This window comes from Tyto alba, unplaced genomic scaffold, assembly GCF_018691265.1.
Source record: "Tyto alba isolate M040663 unplaced genomic scaffold, T.alba_DEE_v4.0 Super-Scaffold_10, whole genome shotgun sequence".
In the NCBI taxonomy this organism is placed as follows: Eukaryota; Metazoa; Chordata; class Aves; order Strigiformes; family Tytonidae; genus Tyto; species Tyto alba.
Genome location: NW_024881262.1, coordinates 576,863 through 595,123, shown reverse-complemented (window position 1 = coordinate 595,123; position 18,261 = coordinate 576,863). Strand labels below are relative to the sequence as shown.

At 56.5% G+C, this 18,261-nt stretch overlaps 1 protein-coding gene and 2 long non-coding RNA genes across 5 annotated transcripts; 1 reads left to right on the top strand and 2 right to left on the bottom strand.

Moving 5' to 3' along the window:
• Positions 1–753, bottom strand: LOC116963243. Its single transcript, XR_004408045.2, has 2 exons — positions 399–753; positions 1–319 (listed from the first exon to the last, which is right to left on the bottom strand). It is a non-coding gene; the product is annotated as an uncharacterized LOC116963243 (long non-coding RNA).
• Positions 754–1,193: 440 nt separating this feature from the next.
• On the bottom strand, positions 1,194–9,008 carry LOC116963242. 3 transcript variants are annotated; one of them, XR_006165626.1, is made up of 3 exons: positions 8,721–9,008; positions 2,048–4,385; positions 1,194–1,808 (listed from the first exon to the last, which is right to left on the bottom strand). It is a non-coding gene; the product is annotated as an uncharacterized LOC116963242 (long non-coding RNA). The 3 variants fall into 3 exon arrangements; XR_006165625.1 differs by having other exon boundaries at positions 1,194–4,122; positions 4,219–4,385; XR_006165624.1 differs by having other exon boundaries at positions 1,194–4,385.
• Positions 9,009–9,838: 830 nt separating this feature from the next.
• MINDY4B (MINDY family member 4B) lies at positions 9,839–16,575 on the top strand. Its single transcript, XM_042797017.1, has 6 exons — positions 9,839–10,018; positions 10,485–10,576; positions 11,540–11,657; positions 12,193–12,263; positions 13,956–14,856; positions 15,563–16,575. Exons 1-6 carry the CDS (start codon positions 9,839–9,841, stop codon positions 15,911–15,913), a joined length of 1,713 nt encoding a protein of 570 aa, XP_042652951.1. The 3' UTR covers positions 15,914–16,575.
• Positions 16,576–18,261: the final 1,686 nt, after the last annotated feature.

Genomic DNA, 18,261 nt, shown 5'->3' with positions numbered 1-18,261 from the left:
TTTTTAGTTCCCACGGGTAAGATCTTTATTCTGCTTCATTATCACGTTTTTTCAGTTCCAAGTGTTTTTTTAATATCGTTTTTAATGTTATGTTTTATTACAATACTTACTCGGCTGTGCAAAAAGGTCTTCATGTACTCAGTAATGCAAGTACTACAGCTTTTACTCTTCCCTTATTTGCAGGGGTCTTGTCTGGCTGGCCTCTTGTTTCTTCATATGTTAGCGAAGACTCAGTTGTGGTGGGGATTTTTTAATTTGCATTTTGTTTTCCCTTTTCAGTTTGGAATTCAGTAATACAACTCATCAGGTAACTGTTTCTCTAAAAGGTAACATTTCATATTTGACCAGTGGTTTTTGTGACTGCTCCACCAGGTTAGTGTGTAGAGGAAATCACACACCTATGTAGGCAGGACAGCAGATGGTTTTATGGGGATTTATTTCTTCTGCTCCTCCTTTAAGGAACATGCGTTTTCTTCAGGTATTTTAAAGGAATGTCTTCCTCATCTAAAACAAAGTGGCGGAGCAGCCCAACATAAATTCACCTTTCTGACTGCAAGTGATGGTTTTCATGGTCAATTTTAGAACACGGGAAAAAATATATAACAACTTAAGATTTCTTAAATATAAGTATTTGGAAAACCTGCTGTGCCCTTAGGTTGGGAGGCACTGCAGTTCATCCCCTGTAATTCAGACACACACAGCACGACGTTGTACTCCAGTCCTTAGTTTGTGGGGATGTCTGCGGGGACTGAGTAAAGCTGGCTGCCCCCCTCCCGGTGCCCCCTGGCAGCACCAATCCCGCGCCCCCTGCCCCCCCGTCAGCCCAGCTCCCGCTCCTGCTGCCCACCCCACCGGGAGCACTGGGGACACTGGGCGCAGGCGAGGCAGCCGCCCGGGACGACGCAGCGAGCGCTCCTCTCTCCGCGCAGCGAGGCCGGGGCAGCGCTGGAGCTGGAGAGCCTGGGGGGCTGCCCCCCGCCGCCAGCCCCAGGACCCCCCGGCTGCCCCCGGACGCGGCCGGTCAGCCCAGCTCCTCGGAAACGGCGACGGTGAGCGGGCCTGCTGAATTAAGCATGGGCTGTAATTTAATCTCGTTAAAAGAAAGAGACGCGGGAACCTTACCCGGCGGTGTGGGAGGCTCGGCGTGTTGCTGCGCCGGAGGCTGCAGCCCGCAGTTACCCGCAGCAGAGGGGTATGATCGTAATCATTTATTCATGGGACTGCTGAAGAAGGTGAAGAACAGCCCTAAAACTGATGCACCGTAATCCTCATGGGATAATAGGTCAAACGACAGAGCGAGACGCGTCCCTGCTCGCTGGCGCTTTCCTGGCGAACAGCCCCAGAGCAGGAGGCAGAGGTCGGGGGGATCAGTAAGTTACTGCTACTCCCACCCCAACGCCCGGGATCAGCGCGCTCGCGGGGGGTGTCTGCAGCCCCCCCATGTCGGGAGCCTTGGCCAGGCGCGGGGGGGTCGGCGGGTGATGGCAGAAGGGGTGACGGCCCGTGACCCCCCACACCAAACCAGGCCCCCCCCACGGCAGCACAAACATAACGAGAAGCTCAAGGGTTTTGCCCCGGGGGGGAAGCGTGGCCGGGGCTGCGCCACCGAGCACGGTCGAACACGTCCCGTCCTGAAAAGGTTTAGGAGCACGACCGTGCTCGCTGCCAGCTGCACCAGAACACAACTGCTCCGTCTTCTCCAGTCCATGACCGCTCACACAAAGCACCCACCGCAGAGGCAAACAATTCTTAACGGGAAGAGCCACGATGTCCGTTTGCTTCACTTTGCTCAGCGAATACCTCACTCACTAAAATTAAAATTAATTAGGAAATATGTTCCGGGTGGGCTCAGGCAGCGTCCACAGACGGGGTGGTTCAGGGTGAGGCCAGGAGGCAGGTTCACCCCCCCCGGGCACCCGCACCCAGGCAGGACCCCCACAGCACCCTGAGAGGGAGGGAGGGGGGCAGCGGGGCCAGCACCCTCGCAGCACCCGCCCGCCCTCCCAGCCAGGTGCTCGTGTTAAAAGTTACCGTAAGGGAACCTCACCGGCGGCGTCAGAGGTTGCAAGCGTGTCTGCTTTGGGTGGGAGCCACGTGGGTTTTTGAACTTCCTCTTTTAATCCGGCTGCCAACCCAGAAGGGACAGGGGACGTGCTCGGCAATGGCCGTGCCTGCGCTCCGAGGGGGGCCCAGACAGCCCCCCTCTGCCTCCCACCAGCGCTGGGCACCTGAGGGGGGGCTGCACGGGAAACGCAGATCTTTCATTTGTCCCCAGAGGTGCCGCTGATGACAGTGAGCACCTGGCCCAGGTCTTTGCCCAGAAGGTGTAGCGTATCCAAATGGAAATTATTTCCACGCTGCAGCTGTACTTCACAGGAGAGGCTGAGTGAAGCCACCGAATTAACCACAAACATCATCTTTGCTTTGAAATTATGGGGCCTGGGTCTCAGTAGAGGATTTTACCTGCCCTGGCTGGGAGCGCACACGCTGCACCCGCCCCCCTGACGTTAGAGATCCCCCTGGCGCTGGGATGTGAAGGGAGCTGACCCCAACCCATCTTCCTCCTCCTCCTCCTCAGGGGCTGCGAAAGCTGCTGTTTGGAAAGGTGTCCCAGCTCTTCAGCGGCGAATGGGCAAACACACACTTCAGGTTTCGCGAGCCGTACTCCGACCTGGCCTACGCTTTGGAGGCAGAAAAGGTAAATGTTTCGGCACAGGGACTGGCATCATCTCCTTGGTGTCTCACGGGAGCTGGCAGTAACCCCGTGCCAGCACAGGCAGGACACAGGAACAGCCCCGAAACCACGGATGAAACGCAAAAAGTAAAGTTATTCTCGTTACCTTGTGACCGGGGAGTCCCCGAAGCAGCACCCGGGCAGAGGCCGGCAAGCGGCGACGCCGGCCCCGCGGAGCCCGGTCCCTGCTCGGGAGGGAGAGATCCCAAAGCTGCTGCTTTCGCCCGCACCTCCGGGATTTTCACCGGTGTAGCTTTCCACCGCGCTTTGGTCTTTGCCCCAGCAGGGCAGGAATCTCAGGGACGTTCTACAGGTGCCCCTGAGCCTCTCCCAGGCCGGTGTTATCGGCACGCAGAGGTTCCACTTGCCGAGCACACAAGGCCAAACAACAATGAGCGTGATAGATGTGTTTTTCAACACCCCAGCTGCAAGTCGCTCGAGCCTGGTTACAGCCCTCCTCGCCAACCTTCCAATATTTTCCCACATTCCACCCCCTCGCTCGAGACACCACCTCCGGTGGGCTGGCAAAGCTGGACGTGTCTGTCTGGGCTTGCGGGGTGCAGGGCAGGGTGATTTACAGCAGCACATCATAAACACATATAGAAAAAGGAGTAAACCTCTCCATATAATAATGCTTTGAATCAGGTGTCCCACCCATCCCGTCAGGGAACTAAACCTCTCAGCCAGCCAGGCACCACCAGTAGCTTGTTTCATTTGATGCATTAAGTCCTGGAGGTGTTGAATGTCGTTCTCTATGCTAGCGGTTGTGTTGAAGCAACACACACCTTCAAAATCAGAGCCGCGTTTACAGTGTCAAAGCAGCAGATAGTCCACCACCAGTCGAGTTTGTAGTGCTCCTTGGCATACAGCACTTACCTGCTCAGAAAGAAAATAACAATGAGGAACGTTAATATCAAGAGCATTTAGCATAGTATAATCCTGTAACACAAGATTACTGGGGCCGGCACGCCGATGAAACACTTTTTCAGACCTGCAGCTGTTAGTCCTCTCTCGCTAGAAAAGGCAGAGGAGTTGGTGACAGGAGAGGCCAACCAGACCCAAGTATTTACACGCTGATCTCGCAGAAATGGTCCCAGGGCACGTGCCTGTGGTATGAGACTGCAAAGCACGATGAGCCAACCGGTGATAAGGGAGGAAGCCAGGAGCGTCAGCCCCTTCCAGCAATTCGCACGCCGTCGCTCCAGCTCCTTCAGCTGGTACCACTCCGGGTTGGAGAACCTGGTGTGGGGTGATTGCCCAGGCAGACTGGAGAGCTGCGGCTTGTGCTTTTTCAGGTTGAATTTCAACTCGATCTTGGGTCTGTGACACCAGTAACAAGTTCCAACGCTGTCTCCTCTAGGCAAGGCACAGGTATTCATCAAAGGTACCTGAAATACAAGAACTCGAGAATCTGATATCAACAGAGGCCGTAATATAGGAGAAGCTGGGGTACAGAACCATACGGCATTCTCAGGGGTTATTACCTGAATCTTCACGTGTCTGGTCCCACCACACAATCCATCAGTGTAAACAATTCCATTTCCCCTGCAGTTAATATTTTGGGAGAGACACCATCCAGAAGAATTTCAGTCCTCGCTGTGTTTTGTACTGGAGGATATGATCATAGGGTGTTTGATGGTGAATATTCCAGCTGTTTAACAAAAACCTGCTTTAGTGAGATGTGAACACCAATGTTGTAAAGCTTCAGTACTGGCTTTAAAATTGTTCCTTCACCATCCCATTCATTCTTTCAATCAAGCCATTCGCTTGGGGATGGTAGGCAAGGTGGAATATCTAATCTATCCCTAGACTCTGAGCCCAGTCTTGGACATTATGTCCACTGAATGTGTTCCTGGGTCACTTTGTATTTGCTGAGGACGTCTGTATTGATGAGGAGTTGTTCTGATGTTTCGTTGTGCTGTGTTGATTAGCATACTTGGTGGGTTTAGCAAAAACCAGTCCTGACACTGTGTCCACAGCAGCGAATACATATCACCACCCCCTCGAGGGGGGCAGGGGGCCCACGTAATCGACCTGCCAGGTATTCAAGGCCCATCGGCTGTGTTTTATCTTTCCGCACGGCCTACATAACGCCCTCTAATGCAGCTGAATACAAGGAGAACAATTCTGTACACATCTTTATAAATAGGCAATGTCAAAGGGGTTTGGTTGTGGGAGGTGTCCCACGCACGTGCAGTATAAGCTGATCGATGCCCACAAGCTCCATGTGCGTTTATAGCTTGAGCATGTACTTTGGCAGAGGCCATATTACCCACTTCCCTACTATTTTGACTCAAGTGAACCACCTTTTTGATGAGCTGAGGCAGGCCTTACTTTTAAAGGATGCCTTCGTACATATTGCCAGATGTGCTGCCCCATATCTGCCCCCCATATAGGGCATTTCTGTATATACCGATGTATATATATCTACGCATATACCGTGTATATCTCTTGGGCCCAGCGGGGTAACCACCTTGTGAGGCTTTTGTACACCACCCAACCGTCAGAGTATACACGCCTTCCCCCCCAGGATGGCCAGAGATGCTGCAGCCACTGCAGCCCACGGACGAGACACCTGTTTGGAGCGTACGCAACCGCTCTCCGTTGTCTTTGCCCAGCTGCCGTGCACCTTGCACCTTCACCAGTGAACCACGCGGCTTCCTTGTGCTCTTCTGCTCTCTCGTCATCAGGGGGAGCCTCCTCCACGGGACATACAGGGACATCTCCAAGGGGAAGAGTTTCCTTGGCGTGGGCACACGATTAGGTGACACAGTTCCTAGAGGAGTCGTTACCTGTGGTTTTCCCAGTAGAAATCGTTGCTGTAAATAACGTTTCCATTTCCAATGTGTGGCTGCCTGAGCCACCCCTGCCTGGGCCCTGAGGGTATCAGCAGCAACCCGCCATGAGTAGGGACGGGGGTGTGTACAGTCACGCTAGCTTGGCCTGTGATTCTTTCAGTTTCTTGCGGTGCCCAAACTACAGCTAAAATTTGCTTTTCCATTGGCGTATAATGTATCGCAGAGCTCTGTAATGCCCGGGACCAAAATCCTGCAGGTTCATTCTGATTTTTTTAGCCCAGTCATCTGGCACAATCCCCACACGGTTGTGTCTCCTCGAACTGTTGCTTCTCACTCAAAAAGGATGGCCTGGCCGCGGGGCGTGCACCTGCACACGCCCAACCAAAGCATTCCTGCAGGCAGCAGAGGCTGCTTGCTGTGGCCTGGCCCGCTGCCAAACAACCTCCCTAGTTACCCTCTGCAGAGGGCACATTAACACCCCCAGATGGGGGGTGAAAGTTCTTCAACACCCTAAAAGTCCCCAAAAGATCTGTAACTGCTCTACTCTGGTAGGTACAGGAAATCTCTGGACTGTTTGCTGTACCTTACTTGGTATTTCTGTAATCTGACCATGTCAAGCTATTCCCCGAAATCGTACCGTAGCTCTAGGGCCCTGTATTTTCTTTGGATTAATTGCCCAGCCTTGGTCCTGGTAAATGCACTTTCAGCAATTCAGCAGCTGCTTGAATTTCTTGTTGTGCCTCTGCCATAATCCATAGATCATCAATAAAACGGTGACCAGCCAGGCTCCAGGCCCCAGTGCCACACCAGCCGCTGGCATCTGAAGGCACGTGGAGGGACTGCGTGCGCACCCCGGAGGCAATGCTTGGGCGGTGTATTGCTTTTGCTGCCAGGTAAAGGCAAACTGGCCTTGGCTTTCTGGAGCAATGGCTATGAAAAGAAAGCGTTAGCAAGGTCTGTCACCACCTTCCAGGGTTGTGAATTTTTGCTATTTTTTTTCTGTAAGAGTAATGATGTCTGGTACTGTAACTGCAAGTGAGGGGGGTGACTTTATTCAAATCCCTATAATCTGTAGTCGTTCTCCAAGAGCCCTATGGTTTCTGAACAGGCCAGACAGGATTATTAAAAGCAGTCATGGTTTCCTAAACGATTCCCACTTGTTGAAGTGCCTGGAAGATTGGAGCAGGTTGCTCCCTCCCCCTCCAGAATACAGCAGTGTTTGACAGTCACCACCGCGGCAGGCGCAGGCAGCACAACAGGATCCCGCTTGGGGAAGCCAGGAGGACAGTTACAGGTCCCACAGCGAACCCCGCTTGCCAAGTCCCGAAGCAGAAGCGACCATTTAGAGCTTCAACTGTTTGTCCTGCCAACACATCGATACCCAAAACATTCTTTAATTGTGGCAGGTAACACCGCTGCGGTAAATGGAGTGCCATTCCCTGTTGCTAAGATAACCTTAGCCCAGAGAGCAGGGGCTGGATTTCCCCCAAATCCTCAGGTCGGTGGCGTGGCTTCTTTATTATTACTATTACGACGTAATCCAATAACCTCAGCCCCCGCACCCCCCAGACCTCACACATGCAGGATCCCCCCCGACCGCCGCTCTCTAGTTACGGAACAGAAGGACGTCTGTCCCCCTCACAGTAAGGGGCACTTGGGGGGGACCTGCCAAACCATCGTTTCTGCTGTTTTGGCATTTGCGGGGCAGTGCCTTGCCTGGGGGGCTGGGGAGTGGAGCGGGGGGCACGGGGTTGGTGGCAGGGCCAGGGGCAGTTGTCTTTTTTTGCGTAAACGCTAACTTTTGCCATCAGCGAAACATTTCTGATGTAATCCCAGCTACGTCTGACCATGGGACACCGGCTCGTACGAGATCATTGCGCATTTGTTCCCTGGTCACCCGTGCTGTAACTCCTTCCAGTTTTGCTGCCTTCCCTTTATTCGCCACCCAAGCATCACCCGTGGCGTCTCCCACTGCCGGTATAGCCAAGGCTTTCAGTGAGGCAGGCACTCCTCTCAAAAACTGCCCTGTGATGCTTCCCGTGACTGCTACCCTGCCCGGATCAGATCCTGTAAGCAACGCGTGAGCCAGCCCGACCTGCCACATCAAATTAATACCTTCTGCCATCGTACACCAGTTTCCAAGGTACAGCACTGATTCAACAGGCACGGCATACGCTGTATAACCTGCAGCATGCAGCCACTGACGTAGCGTAGGCACAGTAACGTCTTGCCCATCGGGACCTCTGGTATTTTGCAGCTGAGCGTAGCCCCACTGTGTGTGATTATCACTGCCTAGAGGGTATAATACAGCTTTTTCACCCGTTAATAAATGGGGAGATGCGGCTCCACTATCCCAAGCTCACAGAATCCACGCCAGTATACCTTCCCCACTCCTGCTGACAGACCTCTAAAATTTCCCTTAACTCTTTTGGGGTGTAAGTACGCATGACCTGCACTCCCCCGTCCGCTTGTTCCCGATTCCACCACCTCCGACTTCTACATCCAACTCAGACTCAACCTCAGAGTTGTAGGATTCACTCCAGACATTTCCATCCTATTGCTCAGGATCCCGTGAAGGTTTTGCGATGAGAGTGCAAACCTGGGAAAGCAAAACCTTACTTTTCCCACATCTGTTCCATTAGCAATACGTGCTACCAACCGCTCTAGTGCCCTGCAGCCCACGGCACCGTGCCGCTTGAGCGGTGATCACTTCTTGTGTGATCGCCTTTGCATCTTGTAAACTCCCGACTTCCTTTACCAATTTTCTCGTTTCGCTCCATAATGCAACAACCTCACAATGAAGAGCTCTACGATCGGTCGCTAACATCCATCCCACACTCCCTGCTAACTTGGGAGAAGAATCTGATGCCGCTTTCCACAGCAACCCCCGTGCAGTTCCAGCTGCCTGGGGGTAACCACCGCCCCCTCAGCGACCTCAGGCCAGGCTTCCCAGGAGCCAATTTAGCCAGGAAAGTGCCCACGGGGGGGCCAGTCCCCAGCACCCGGCCACCCCAGAACACGGGGAGCCACCGTCACGGCCTCCCCAGTCCCCAACGCCTGTTCCAGCCACAGCGCGGCTGCCCCTGGATCCTGCCGACGACAGCAAAGGTGTGAGCCAGCACAGGCAGGACACAGGAACAGCCCCGAAACCACGGATGAAACGCAAAAAGTAAAGTTATTCTCGTTACCTTGTGACCGGGGAGTCCCCGAAGCAGCACCCGGGCAGAGGCCGGCAAGCGGCGACGCCGGCCCCGCGGAGCCCGGTCCCTGCTCGGGAGGGAGAGATCCCAAAGCTGCTGCTTTCGCCCGCACCTCCGGGATTTTCACCGGTGTAGCTTTCCACCGCGCTTTGGTCTTTGCCCCAGCAGGGCAGGAATCTCAGGGACGTTCTACAGGTGCCCCTGAGCCTCTCCCAGGCCGGTGTTATCGGCACGCAGAGGTTCCACTTGCCGAGCACACAAGGCCAAACAACAATGAGCGTGATAGATGTGTTTTTCAACACCCCAGCTGCAAGTCGCTTGAGCCTGGTTACAGCCCTCCTCGCCAACCTCCCGTTATTACCCACATCCCCGCCCTCTGCACACCTGCACCCCACACCTGCACCCCGTGCTCTGCACCCCACGCTTGCACCTCGCTCTCTGCACACCTGCACCCTGCACCTGCACCCTGTGCTCTGCATGCCCGCACCCCACACTCTGCATGCCTGCACCCCATGTTTGCACCTCGTGCTCTGCATGCCTTCACCCCACAACTGCACCCCACACCCTGCACCCCACACCCTGCACCCCACACCCTGCACCCCATGCCTGCACCCCAGGCTTGCACCCCACACCCTGCACCCCACACCCTGCACCCCACACCCTGCACCCCACTCCTGCACCCCATACCCTGCACCCCACACCCTGCACCCCATGCCTGCACCCCACACCCTGCACCCCACACCCTGCACCCCACTCCTACACCCCACACCCTGCACCCTGCACCCTGCACCCCACTCCTGCACCCCACACCCTGCACCCCACACCCTGCACCCCATGCCCGGCTGAGCTCGCTCTGGAGCAGCCGTGCTCCATCTCTGCGCTGAGCGAAGGTGCCGCAGTGCAGCCGCTGAAACGCTGAGACACCAAAACACCGCGGCATCGAACGCTTCCAGGGAGAAGGCTCAGGAGAAAAGCACAGGTTGTTGTAGGTGGGCACAAATAAGTGGTACTTTCCAGGTTTTTTCAGAATTGGAGTTACCTACGTCTTACTGCCCCTCCCTGGATATCCAATAAGTGAATTTATCTACATTCTCATTATCCGAAAGATGGAGGGTTTCTTCTTCCTTATTTACCATCATGCTATTGCCACCAAAAAGGCAGAAGACCGAGATACACGTCTAAAATTGCAAATAGCCTTAACCCGCCAGGAGGCTAAAATGCTTTTTACAAATGCAGGTGAAACTGATTTCAGAGGCTCTGAGACTGCAGAGGACGGCAGCCCTGACGTGTGCAGCCAGCGCGGTGGTGAGCAGGCATGCTCACCCCCAGCCCCATGTCAGCCCCGCGCTGCCTCGAGACCCCAGTCCCTTTGCTGCGGGGCTGGAGGAGAGGAAAAAAAAAAGCCCTGGTGCTTCTAAGCACGGGTGGTACGTGGAGGCCAGAGCCCTTCCCTGCGGCTGCAACCCCTGCCCGTGACCTCCCCACCGCGAGCGCGCAGCCAGGGCCGCCCCGAGCCTTCTCTTGCGTAAAGGCTTCTTGGGTTTAGGCACCTAAAATCTTTTTGAATTTGCTTTTCCATTTATCTTAGGAGTCGTCAGCAGCGCCTCCGAATTCCCACGGAGGAATTACCCCCTTGCCACTGCCAGTGGGTGGGCGCCCACCGGGCGGGGATTGCGGGGATTTCCAGGAGGTCGGCGCGGCATGTGCCGGTTCAGGCTCCTCAGCACAGGGGGGTTGTCTGTCTGTTTCTAGGGGGGAACAAGAGCCATTCTGATGGCTGTTCAAGTGCACATCATCGCCTACCTGCTCTTCATAAGAAACACAGAATACACTCACCTGGACAGGTAAGAAGCCGACCCTGCCTGTGAAAGCCGTTTCCGTGCGTTATTTGCGGTAAGACAGCCTAGCCCCCGCCCCTAGGTTTAACCAAACTAGACCCAAGTTCAGGTTTGCAGCTATAGGCGGGGATTTGCACCCAGGAGAAAAGCCTCGCCTGACTCCCGGGCAAGGCTTTTCCCCACCAAAACCGTTTCTGCTGCCTCGTCCCGGTCCCTGGCACCGCGGTCACGGCCTCCCCAGGCTGCCGGCCGATGCTGGCCCCGGGCGCGCTGCGAAGGGGAGGGCAGGGCTCAGCCCGTGGCACCGGGACACCCCCACGGCACCCCTGGATGGGGTGAGACCCCCCACGGCACCCCTGGACGGGGCGAGACCCCCCCCATGGCACTCCTGGACGGGGTGAGACCCCCCCCCGGCACCCCTGGACAGGGTGAGACCCCCCCACGGCACCCCTGGACGGGGTGAGACCCCCCACGGCACTCCTGGACAGAGTGAGACCGAGGGGCTGCGGGCAGCGGGGGGAGCCGCGGGGGGAGCCGCGGGGGGAGCCGCGGGGAGAGGAGCCGCGGGGGGAGCCGCCGTCTGCCTGCGCGGAGCCCAGGGCGCCGTGGAACGGGCGAGAGCGGCCGCGCCTCCCGCACCCGCGTCCTTCGCGGGGCTGGGGCTTCCACGGGCGAGTCGCGCCGAACCGCGTGCACCCGCTCCCTAACTCCGGTGCGCCACGCACTGCGAGCCCGTCAGCCCCACGGCCCCGAAAGACACTTGTGCCTCCTCGCAGGGGCTTTGGGCGAGGCCAGAGCCGGCCCCCCCCTTTCCTTGAAGCGCGACCCCCGTTCCCCTGCCCAGAGCGCCAGGCGGCTCCCCTGGGGCTGCTCCCCCGGCTCTGTGTGTACAGCTGAGCCCCTCGGTTTAGGAGGGGGCCTATAGGCTCTGGCATTATTCTCTCATTAAAAAGCTCGGCTTTTGGATAGAATTCATGTCTCCTTTACAACACCTCCCACCCCCTACCCTCGTGCCCAACAGATCCAACTGTTTGAGTTCTCTGAGAAAGCAGCAGCTCAGGAGTTCATCCTCGGCCACATAAACTCCGTAAGTACAGGATATTTGCTTTATTCTGAATGATTCTGTTGCTCGCTTACATCTCCCACCCAGAAGTGGACCTTTTGGAGATCAGCAGCATCCCCCGTGGCAGGACGCTCAGGCTCTTACCGTGCAGTTGGTTCCTGGATCCTCTCTGCCCTTTCCTACGGGCAGTGACCCTGCTCCCACCGAAAGCCCTGGGGCTGGAACCGCGAAGTCAGCACTCTCGCTCCACAAACGCTGCGTAAACAGGGGCAGCATTCTGTGCATTACTCAAATACAAAATATGGTTCCTTGCAACTTTAGCAAAAATGTGAGAAAAAAATGTGTATGAAACCAGTTTAGCCAATATCTGGAAGTTTCTTCTTTCTTTTTTTTCTTACCTGATCCTGTTCAGCAAAAATACTTACAAAATCTTCCCAGAATAACACCTTACTCGTTTGGCTCAACACACAAGTTTGTATTTAAGCAGAGGAATTGCTTTAATTCAAACCCATATACCTGCCATAATTCCTCCCCTGTGATTACTAATTTCTTTTTCCAGTTCAAAGACGAAGGAAGTAACGGAGTGATCCTGTTTTTATACAGTTTACTTTTCTCCAGGACGCTTGAAAGGTATATTGCATTTTTCAAACATTCTCCTCTAGGTTAGTTACGTCTTCTGAAATGGTCTTTTCCTTGTTTTACTCAAATGTCCATTCCTAGTCGAATGTGGAGAGGCAGCTGTCCGAGAGGCAGATGCAGACGCGCTGGCTGTGTTTTAGGGGTGCGGGTATTGTACACCCCGAGTATCCGCCTGGGCAGCAGAGAGGGGAGAAACCCTTCACACATGCAGCAAAAATAACGCACTGTGTGAAACCGGGAGTTACCCCACGGACAGCGAAAGTCACTGTCTCTGTCAGTTCAACTTCAGCGGGAAAATCACAAGAAATTTATTTAAACACGGAAGAATTCTGCCAGCATGACCGTGCTGGCAGAGGTGACGGGTGCGGCCTTTCCAAACCCCGTGTAACTAGCTGTGGGTAAGGATGCTTGAGAAAGGTCGAGGCGTATTTATACCCATATAAAACGTGATTCCTGTGAATGGGGCACTGTGATAGCTATTTAGCAGAAAACCGCACCACTAGTTCCAGCAGTCGTGTTGGGCTGTGCCCGGGTGTGCCAGAGGCCTCTCCTCGGTGATCGCGGCGAGGGAACCGCGGCTGCCTCCCCAGGGGGTGTGAAACGGCCCGAAACCTGAATTTTAGCAGGAACGGATCTGAAGTGCCAGCGCCCCAGCTGAGCACAAAACTGCTGTGTGAGGAGAGCACTGCTGTGCCAACAGCAATGACGGATAAGCCAGTCTATGGAATTTCTTCCTGCTTCTTGTTAATCAGCCCGGGATGTACCGCGACCACCCCGGGCACCGAGCCGGGCGCTACCGTAACCCTCTGTGCTTCGTCCTGCGGGGTCCGAGAAGATTTAGGCAGCACAGCAACTCCTCTGTTAAAATCCAGTTTTGGAAACATCACCTGTACGCAGGTATGATTAGCCTCATTTCTCAAGTTTTCTTTTTTTATTATTCCCACATTTCATTTAGGAAAAAATTCTCACTTGTTAATCCAATGAAAAAAAGAAAAAGCATAGGGCCACAGAAAATTATTTTGCAAATTCTAATCGTGACTGTCCATTTAAAAAATGGGTGATGATGATGATAATAATAATAATAATAATACTACTAACAACAGCAATAACAACAAAAGCAGGGGCAGTCTGGCGTTCCTCTGCCCGTGACCAGCACGGCCGAGCTGGGAGCGGCCACCGGCCGCCGTCCTGCCGAGGGCTTTGCCTGCTGCCCGTGGCGCGACCGGGGCTGTTTCCCGGCAGCCGTGCTCAGCCTCCTCCTCACGGGCCGAGCGGGGCCGCACGAGCTTGGCGGCGGCCGGGAGCCGCGTCCCGGCGGCGGGGCCGGCGAGCAGCGGCGGGGCCCCGTGGGCTGCCTGCCCTGCGGCGGGGCCCGGTGGGCTGCCTGCCCTGCGGCGGGGCCAGCGAGCAGCAGAGGGGCGCGGTGGGCTGCCTGCCCTGCGGCGGGGCCAGCGAGCAGCAGAGGGGCGCGGTGGGCTACCTGCCCTGCGGCGGGGCGCGGGCAGAGAGGCAGGTGAGCGTGGCGGGGACGCGGCTGCTGGGTCCACACCAGCCATCCCCACACCGGCCGTGCCCACACCGGCCGTGCCCACACCAGCCGTGCCCACACCAGCCATCCCCACACCAGCCATCCCCACGCTGGGCATCCCCACGCTGGCCATCCCTTCACTGACCATCCCCACACCGGCCGCCCCCACACCGACTGTCCGTGCCCCGGGCACCGAGGAGCCGTGAGATCCCGGGGCTGCGGACGCCCCGGCTGCCCGCCTGGCTGTGCGGCCTCAGCGGCAGGCACGGTGTCCTCCTCGGCACCGGCGGCCGGCTCCTCTCCGACTGGAGAAGGGAGAGAGTCTTCCACCTGTACTTCTACAGCAGGCAGGCAAAGACAGCCCACTTAACAATAGGTATGCACCCGAGCTCACGGGGCACCACACCGGGTATGGGTGTCACATACCGACTGTGCATAGACGCCTGTATGTGTGTGGCCAGGTGGGTCTTACACGTAGAGTTCCATGTTCTGTGTTTAATGTACATACGCAGGCTGTTTATAACATTAACCTGTCCCAGAACGCGAGGAGCCCGCTCCAAACAATGGTGTGAAACAACACAAAGAGAACCCTGGCTTCGAAAGGGCCGTGGCCATTTCGGAAGGGGTAACGCTCTCAAGCTGGTGGCCCGTTGCTGGCGAAGCTGTAGGAGCCTTTTCTCTGGGGGGGCCAGCTCCTCGGTGCCTGCCAAACGCCGGGGCGCTGACACCCCCAAGCCCACAGCTGGTTGCGGGGCACGGCGGGTGCTCAGCACCGCGCGAGGCCGCGGCCGCGCTGCTCTCCGGGGCCGGGGGCTGAGCGGGGCTCCGGCGGGCGGAGGAGCCAGGGAGCCACCGGCCTCACCTCCCCGGGCGCGCAGCCCGCGGTCCCTGCCCGGCACAGGGGCCACTCGGGGCTGCGCCGCTTCCCCCCCGGCTCCCAGCTGCAGCCAAAGAGCTGTTACTGGAGAAGTGACAGTTTTTCAGGGTACAAGATGCGACTGTCGCTTCTCTGTTAAATACTCAACACGGACGCCCTGTTTGAAACCGTATTTCACCTAATCTGGCTTTGCTATTAACGCCCCACCAGTCCCATACGAATGCCCCACTGCCTAAGTGTCCTAGAACAACTAGTAGGAGCAGGGAAACCCACAGGCGCCCACCCCTCCCACGGGACAAATCCCAGGAGAGGATGTTCCTGCAAGTGCAAAGTTTAAATACACCAGGAAGCAGAATCGCTTCACGATTAATTCAAAAGTTTGAATAAGCCAACTTCTAATGCAGCAGCGCTGGCGTGCAGGACGAGTTAACAGCCTGCTTTCAGATTTGAACTTAGACCGGAGTTCATATTTTCCTGCCCAGCAGCCAGGTGCCACCGCGGCCCTTGTGTTCCCCCTCGAGTTTTAAATCCATACCAGGAGGAGTGAACTGCTCCTTGTAGCATCAAAGCAGTTGCAGACCAGGCTGCACGCTTAGGATGCAGGTTTCTCGTTTCTCTGTGCCACTGTGCACCGTTTACCTTCACATTCTGAGTGCCCGGCCCCTTTTCCTCGCTCTCCCTTCACTGCGGCATTCAAAGTAAGAAACTTGACAACACCACACTCCAGGCGAAATTTGCAGGAAAGCAGGGTGAATCGAGATTCACGGTCGTGATACGCAGCGTGGCCGCAGATGAGGACGTGCACATCTGCTCAGAAAAACAATATGCAAACGTACCCTGCGAGGAGCGGAGAGCTGCATTTATAGTGCCTGAATTTCCCCGGGGGGTCCCGCACGGTGCGGGGGGCAGCCCCCACCAGCCCGGGGAGGCCGAGTCGGCGCTGCCCCGCGCTCCCTCCTGGGGCAGGTGGGCAGCACACCTGCGGCAATCCAGCCGCTTCTGCCTTTCGCCGTTTCTAAAACTTTTCTGAGGGGGGGTTGGGGTTTTTTTAGATTTTTTTTTTTTTTTTTTTTTTACTGCGTTTCCTTTTCAGACACTCATTTGCATCCCTGGGAGGAGGAGGAGGAGGGGGAGCGCGGTGGGGACCCAGGGCAGAGGCGTCCGCCCGTGGAGGTGGCCATCAGGACCAAGTGGGCAGGCGCGACCGTCAGCTGGAACAGGACAGACCCCTTCTGAAACGGTGCTGGACCCACCGGGAAAGCCTGCCCCGGTGCAGAGCGGGCGCCCGCGGCCCTGCCTCACTGCACACATTTCCAGGCGCGAGGGTGCAGGTTCTTCAGCTCCCCACGGCAGCTTTCCTCCCACGCCAGGCGGAGATGTTACAGAAATCGGGGTTTCTCTTAAGAGTGCAGTGGACGTGAAATCCATGTTGGCCGTTAGCAATATTGTGTGCACCTGATTTATTTAATCCAGTCCGTGCAACTAATTTAGCTGTTTGCAACGAGTAAAGTTTCCTCCCAGCTCTCTCCATCTGTGACCTCTGCAGCCGCGTCTCCCTCCCGCTTCAGCACCAGCTCGAGCGTGGACCCCGGCCGGGCTGGCTCAGGGGGCTGCCCTGCACCCCGCGCACCCGCGGGGAGGGCAGCTCGCCCGTGGGGACCGGGGCAAAAGGAGCTCTCATGAGGGGCTCGCTGCTGGGCAGTCACTGACTCCGAGCGCGGCCGAGTCCTGGCACCCTGCGGCACCTCGGCGAGCAGGGCACATCGCTCCTTGCTTGTGTTAACCGCTTTCCGCTTCCTTTTTTATAGACATCACCCAAAAAAAGACCTATTAGTCATACCGAAATGTGTGTTGCTAGTGACAACTGTACGGAGAACAATAAACCTTTCTGCAACTCATCCAGCAGTCTAGTTTAAATGATTTAAATTTAAAAAAAAAAAAAAAAAAAAAAAAAAAGAAGTGGGCACAACCAGCCTGAGATTCAGGCTGGCTGGGGGCGAGGACCCCGCTGGCTAACAAGCTGATGCGGGGGCTGCGCTTGTCATTGCCCCCCATCTCCAATTTCTGCTCATTTCAGTGTCCCCGCTGCAGGGCTGCCGGTCAGCCGAAGCGCTGCGGCCCCGGTGACACCGTGACAGGCGTGCCACCGCGCCAATGGGCCTGGGGCAGGGCTGGGAGCACCCAAAAACGGGGGGGGGGCACTGGCGAGACAGCCACCCCCACAGCCGGCTGCCGGGCTGCCAGCACAAGCCGGAGCCGGGGGGTTCAGCAGAGGACAAGGGGGTGCAGAGGAGCCCACGCAGAGGCAGCGGCTGTGCAATGAGGTGCTGCAAGACAGCAGTTATTTTAGCTGGGGAATACCAGCATGCGCTTATGCAAATAATGAATTAATAATGAATGAATGAAACTGTGCGGTAGACACTAACGAAGCTCAGTCACCCAGCACAGCACGGTATATTGCCAGGCTACATTCACTGTGTAATGGCTAAACGGGTTATTACGGAGATAAAAGGGCGCAAAGACCCAAAGGGCTGGGGGCTGCCGGGCCCCCCAGCCATAACCACACTGGTGACTCTGGCCACGGGCACGGGTGGGGGGACGGGGCGTCAGGAGCAGCAGCCCCCGGCCCTTCGGCCACACCGCCGTCCCCAGATCCCCCATCCCGCCACTCCCCATCCCCAGATCCCACATCCCTCCACTCCCCATCCCTCCATTCCCCATCCCTCCATTCCCCATCCCTCCATTCCCCATCCCTCCGTCCCCCATCCCTCCACTCCCCATCCCTCCATCCCCCATCCCTCCGTCCCCCATCCCTCCACTCCCCATCCCTCCACTCCCCATCCCTCCACTCCCCATCCCTCCGTTCCCCATCCCTCCACTCCCCATCCCTCCGCTCCCCATCCCTCCATTCCCCATCCCTCCATTCCCCATCCCTCCGTCCCCATCCCTCCATTCCCCATCCCTCCACTCCCCATCCCTCCGCTCCCCATCCCTCCATTCCCCATCCCTCCGTTCCCCATCCCACAGCAAACGCCCGTCCGATCGCGGCAGACAGAAGGAAGCGAAGCCAGGAGGCCCCAGGCTGCAGGAACAGAGGCCCCCGCCGCCTCCCTCGGGCTTTCATCCTTCTGCCCCCACATCTCCATGTCTTTTTACAACCTTCCTGCAGTGCGGGGCTAAATTTAAGCTGCTGATGCACCTCAGTGAGAACAAAGTCCTTGCTCATTTCTGCGCGGTTACATCACACCTGGGGATGCTTTACAAATAAGAAGGAATAATGACACAATCTGGCTATTAGTCAAACTTGTCTGAAAACCCCCCCCAGCTCTGGCACCTCAGAAAGCTCTGTCCTCATGACAGGGACAACGGCTACAGATTTTTCCTTCTAGTCTGGAAATGTCTTTGCGGAAGACAAATAAGCCTTGCAGCTCCCCCCCACGCTCCCACAGATACCCAGGGGTGCTGGCATGCCCTGGAATAGAGGAATAGTTGGGGGGATCAGGGGCTACCCGGCAAGGAACGCAAGCAACAAATCCAGACACGCACAACTGAAACTCATGCCACGTTCTAGCACCCTGCACGGG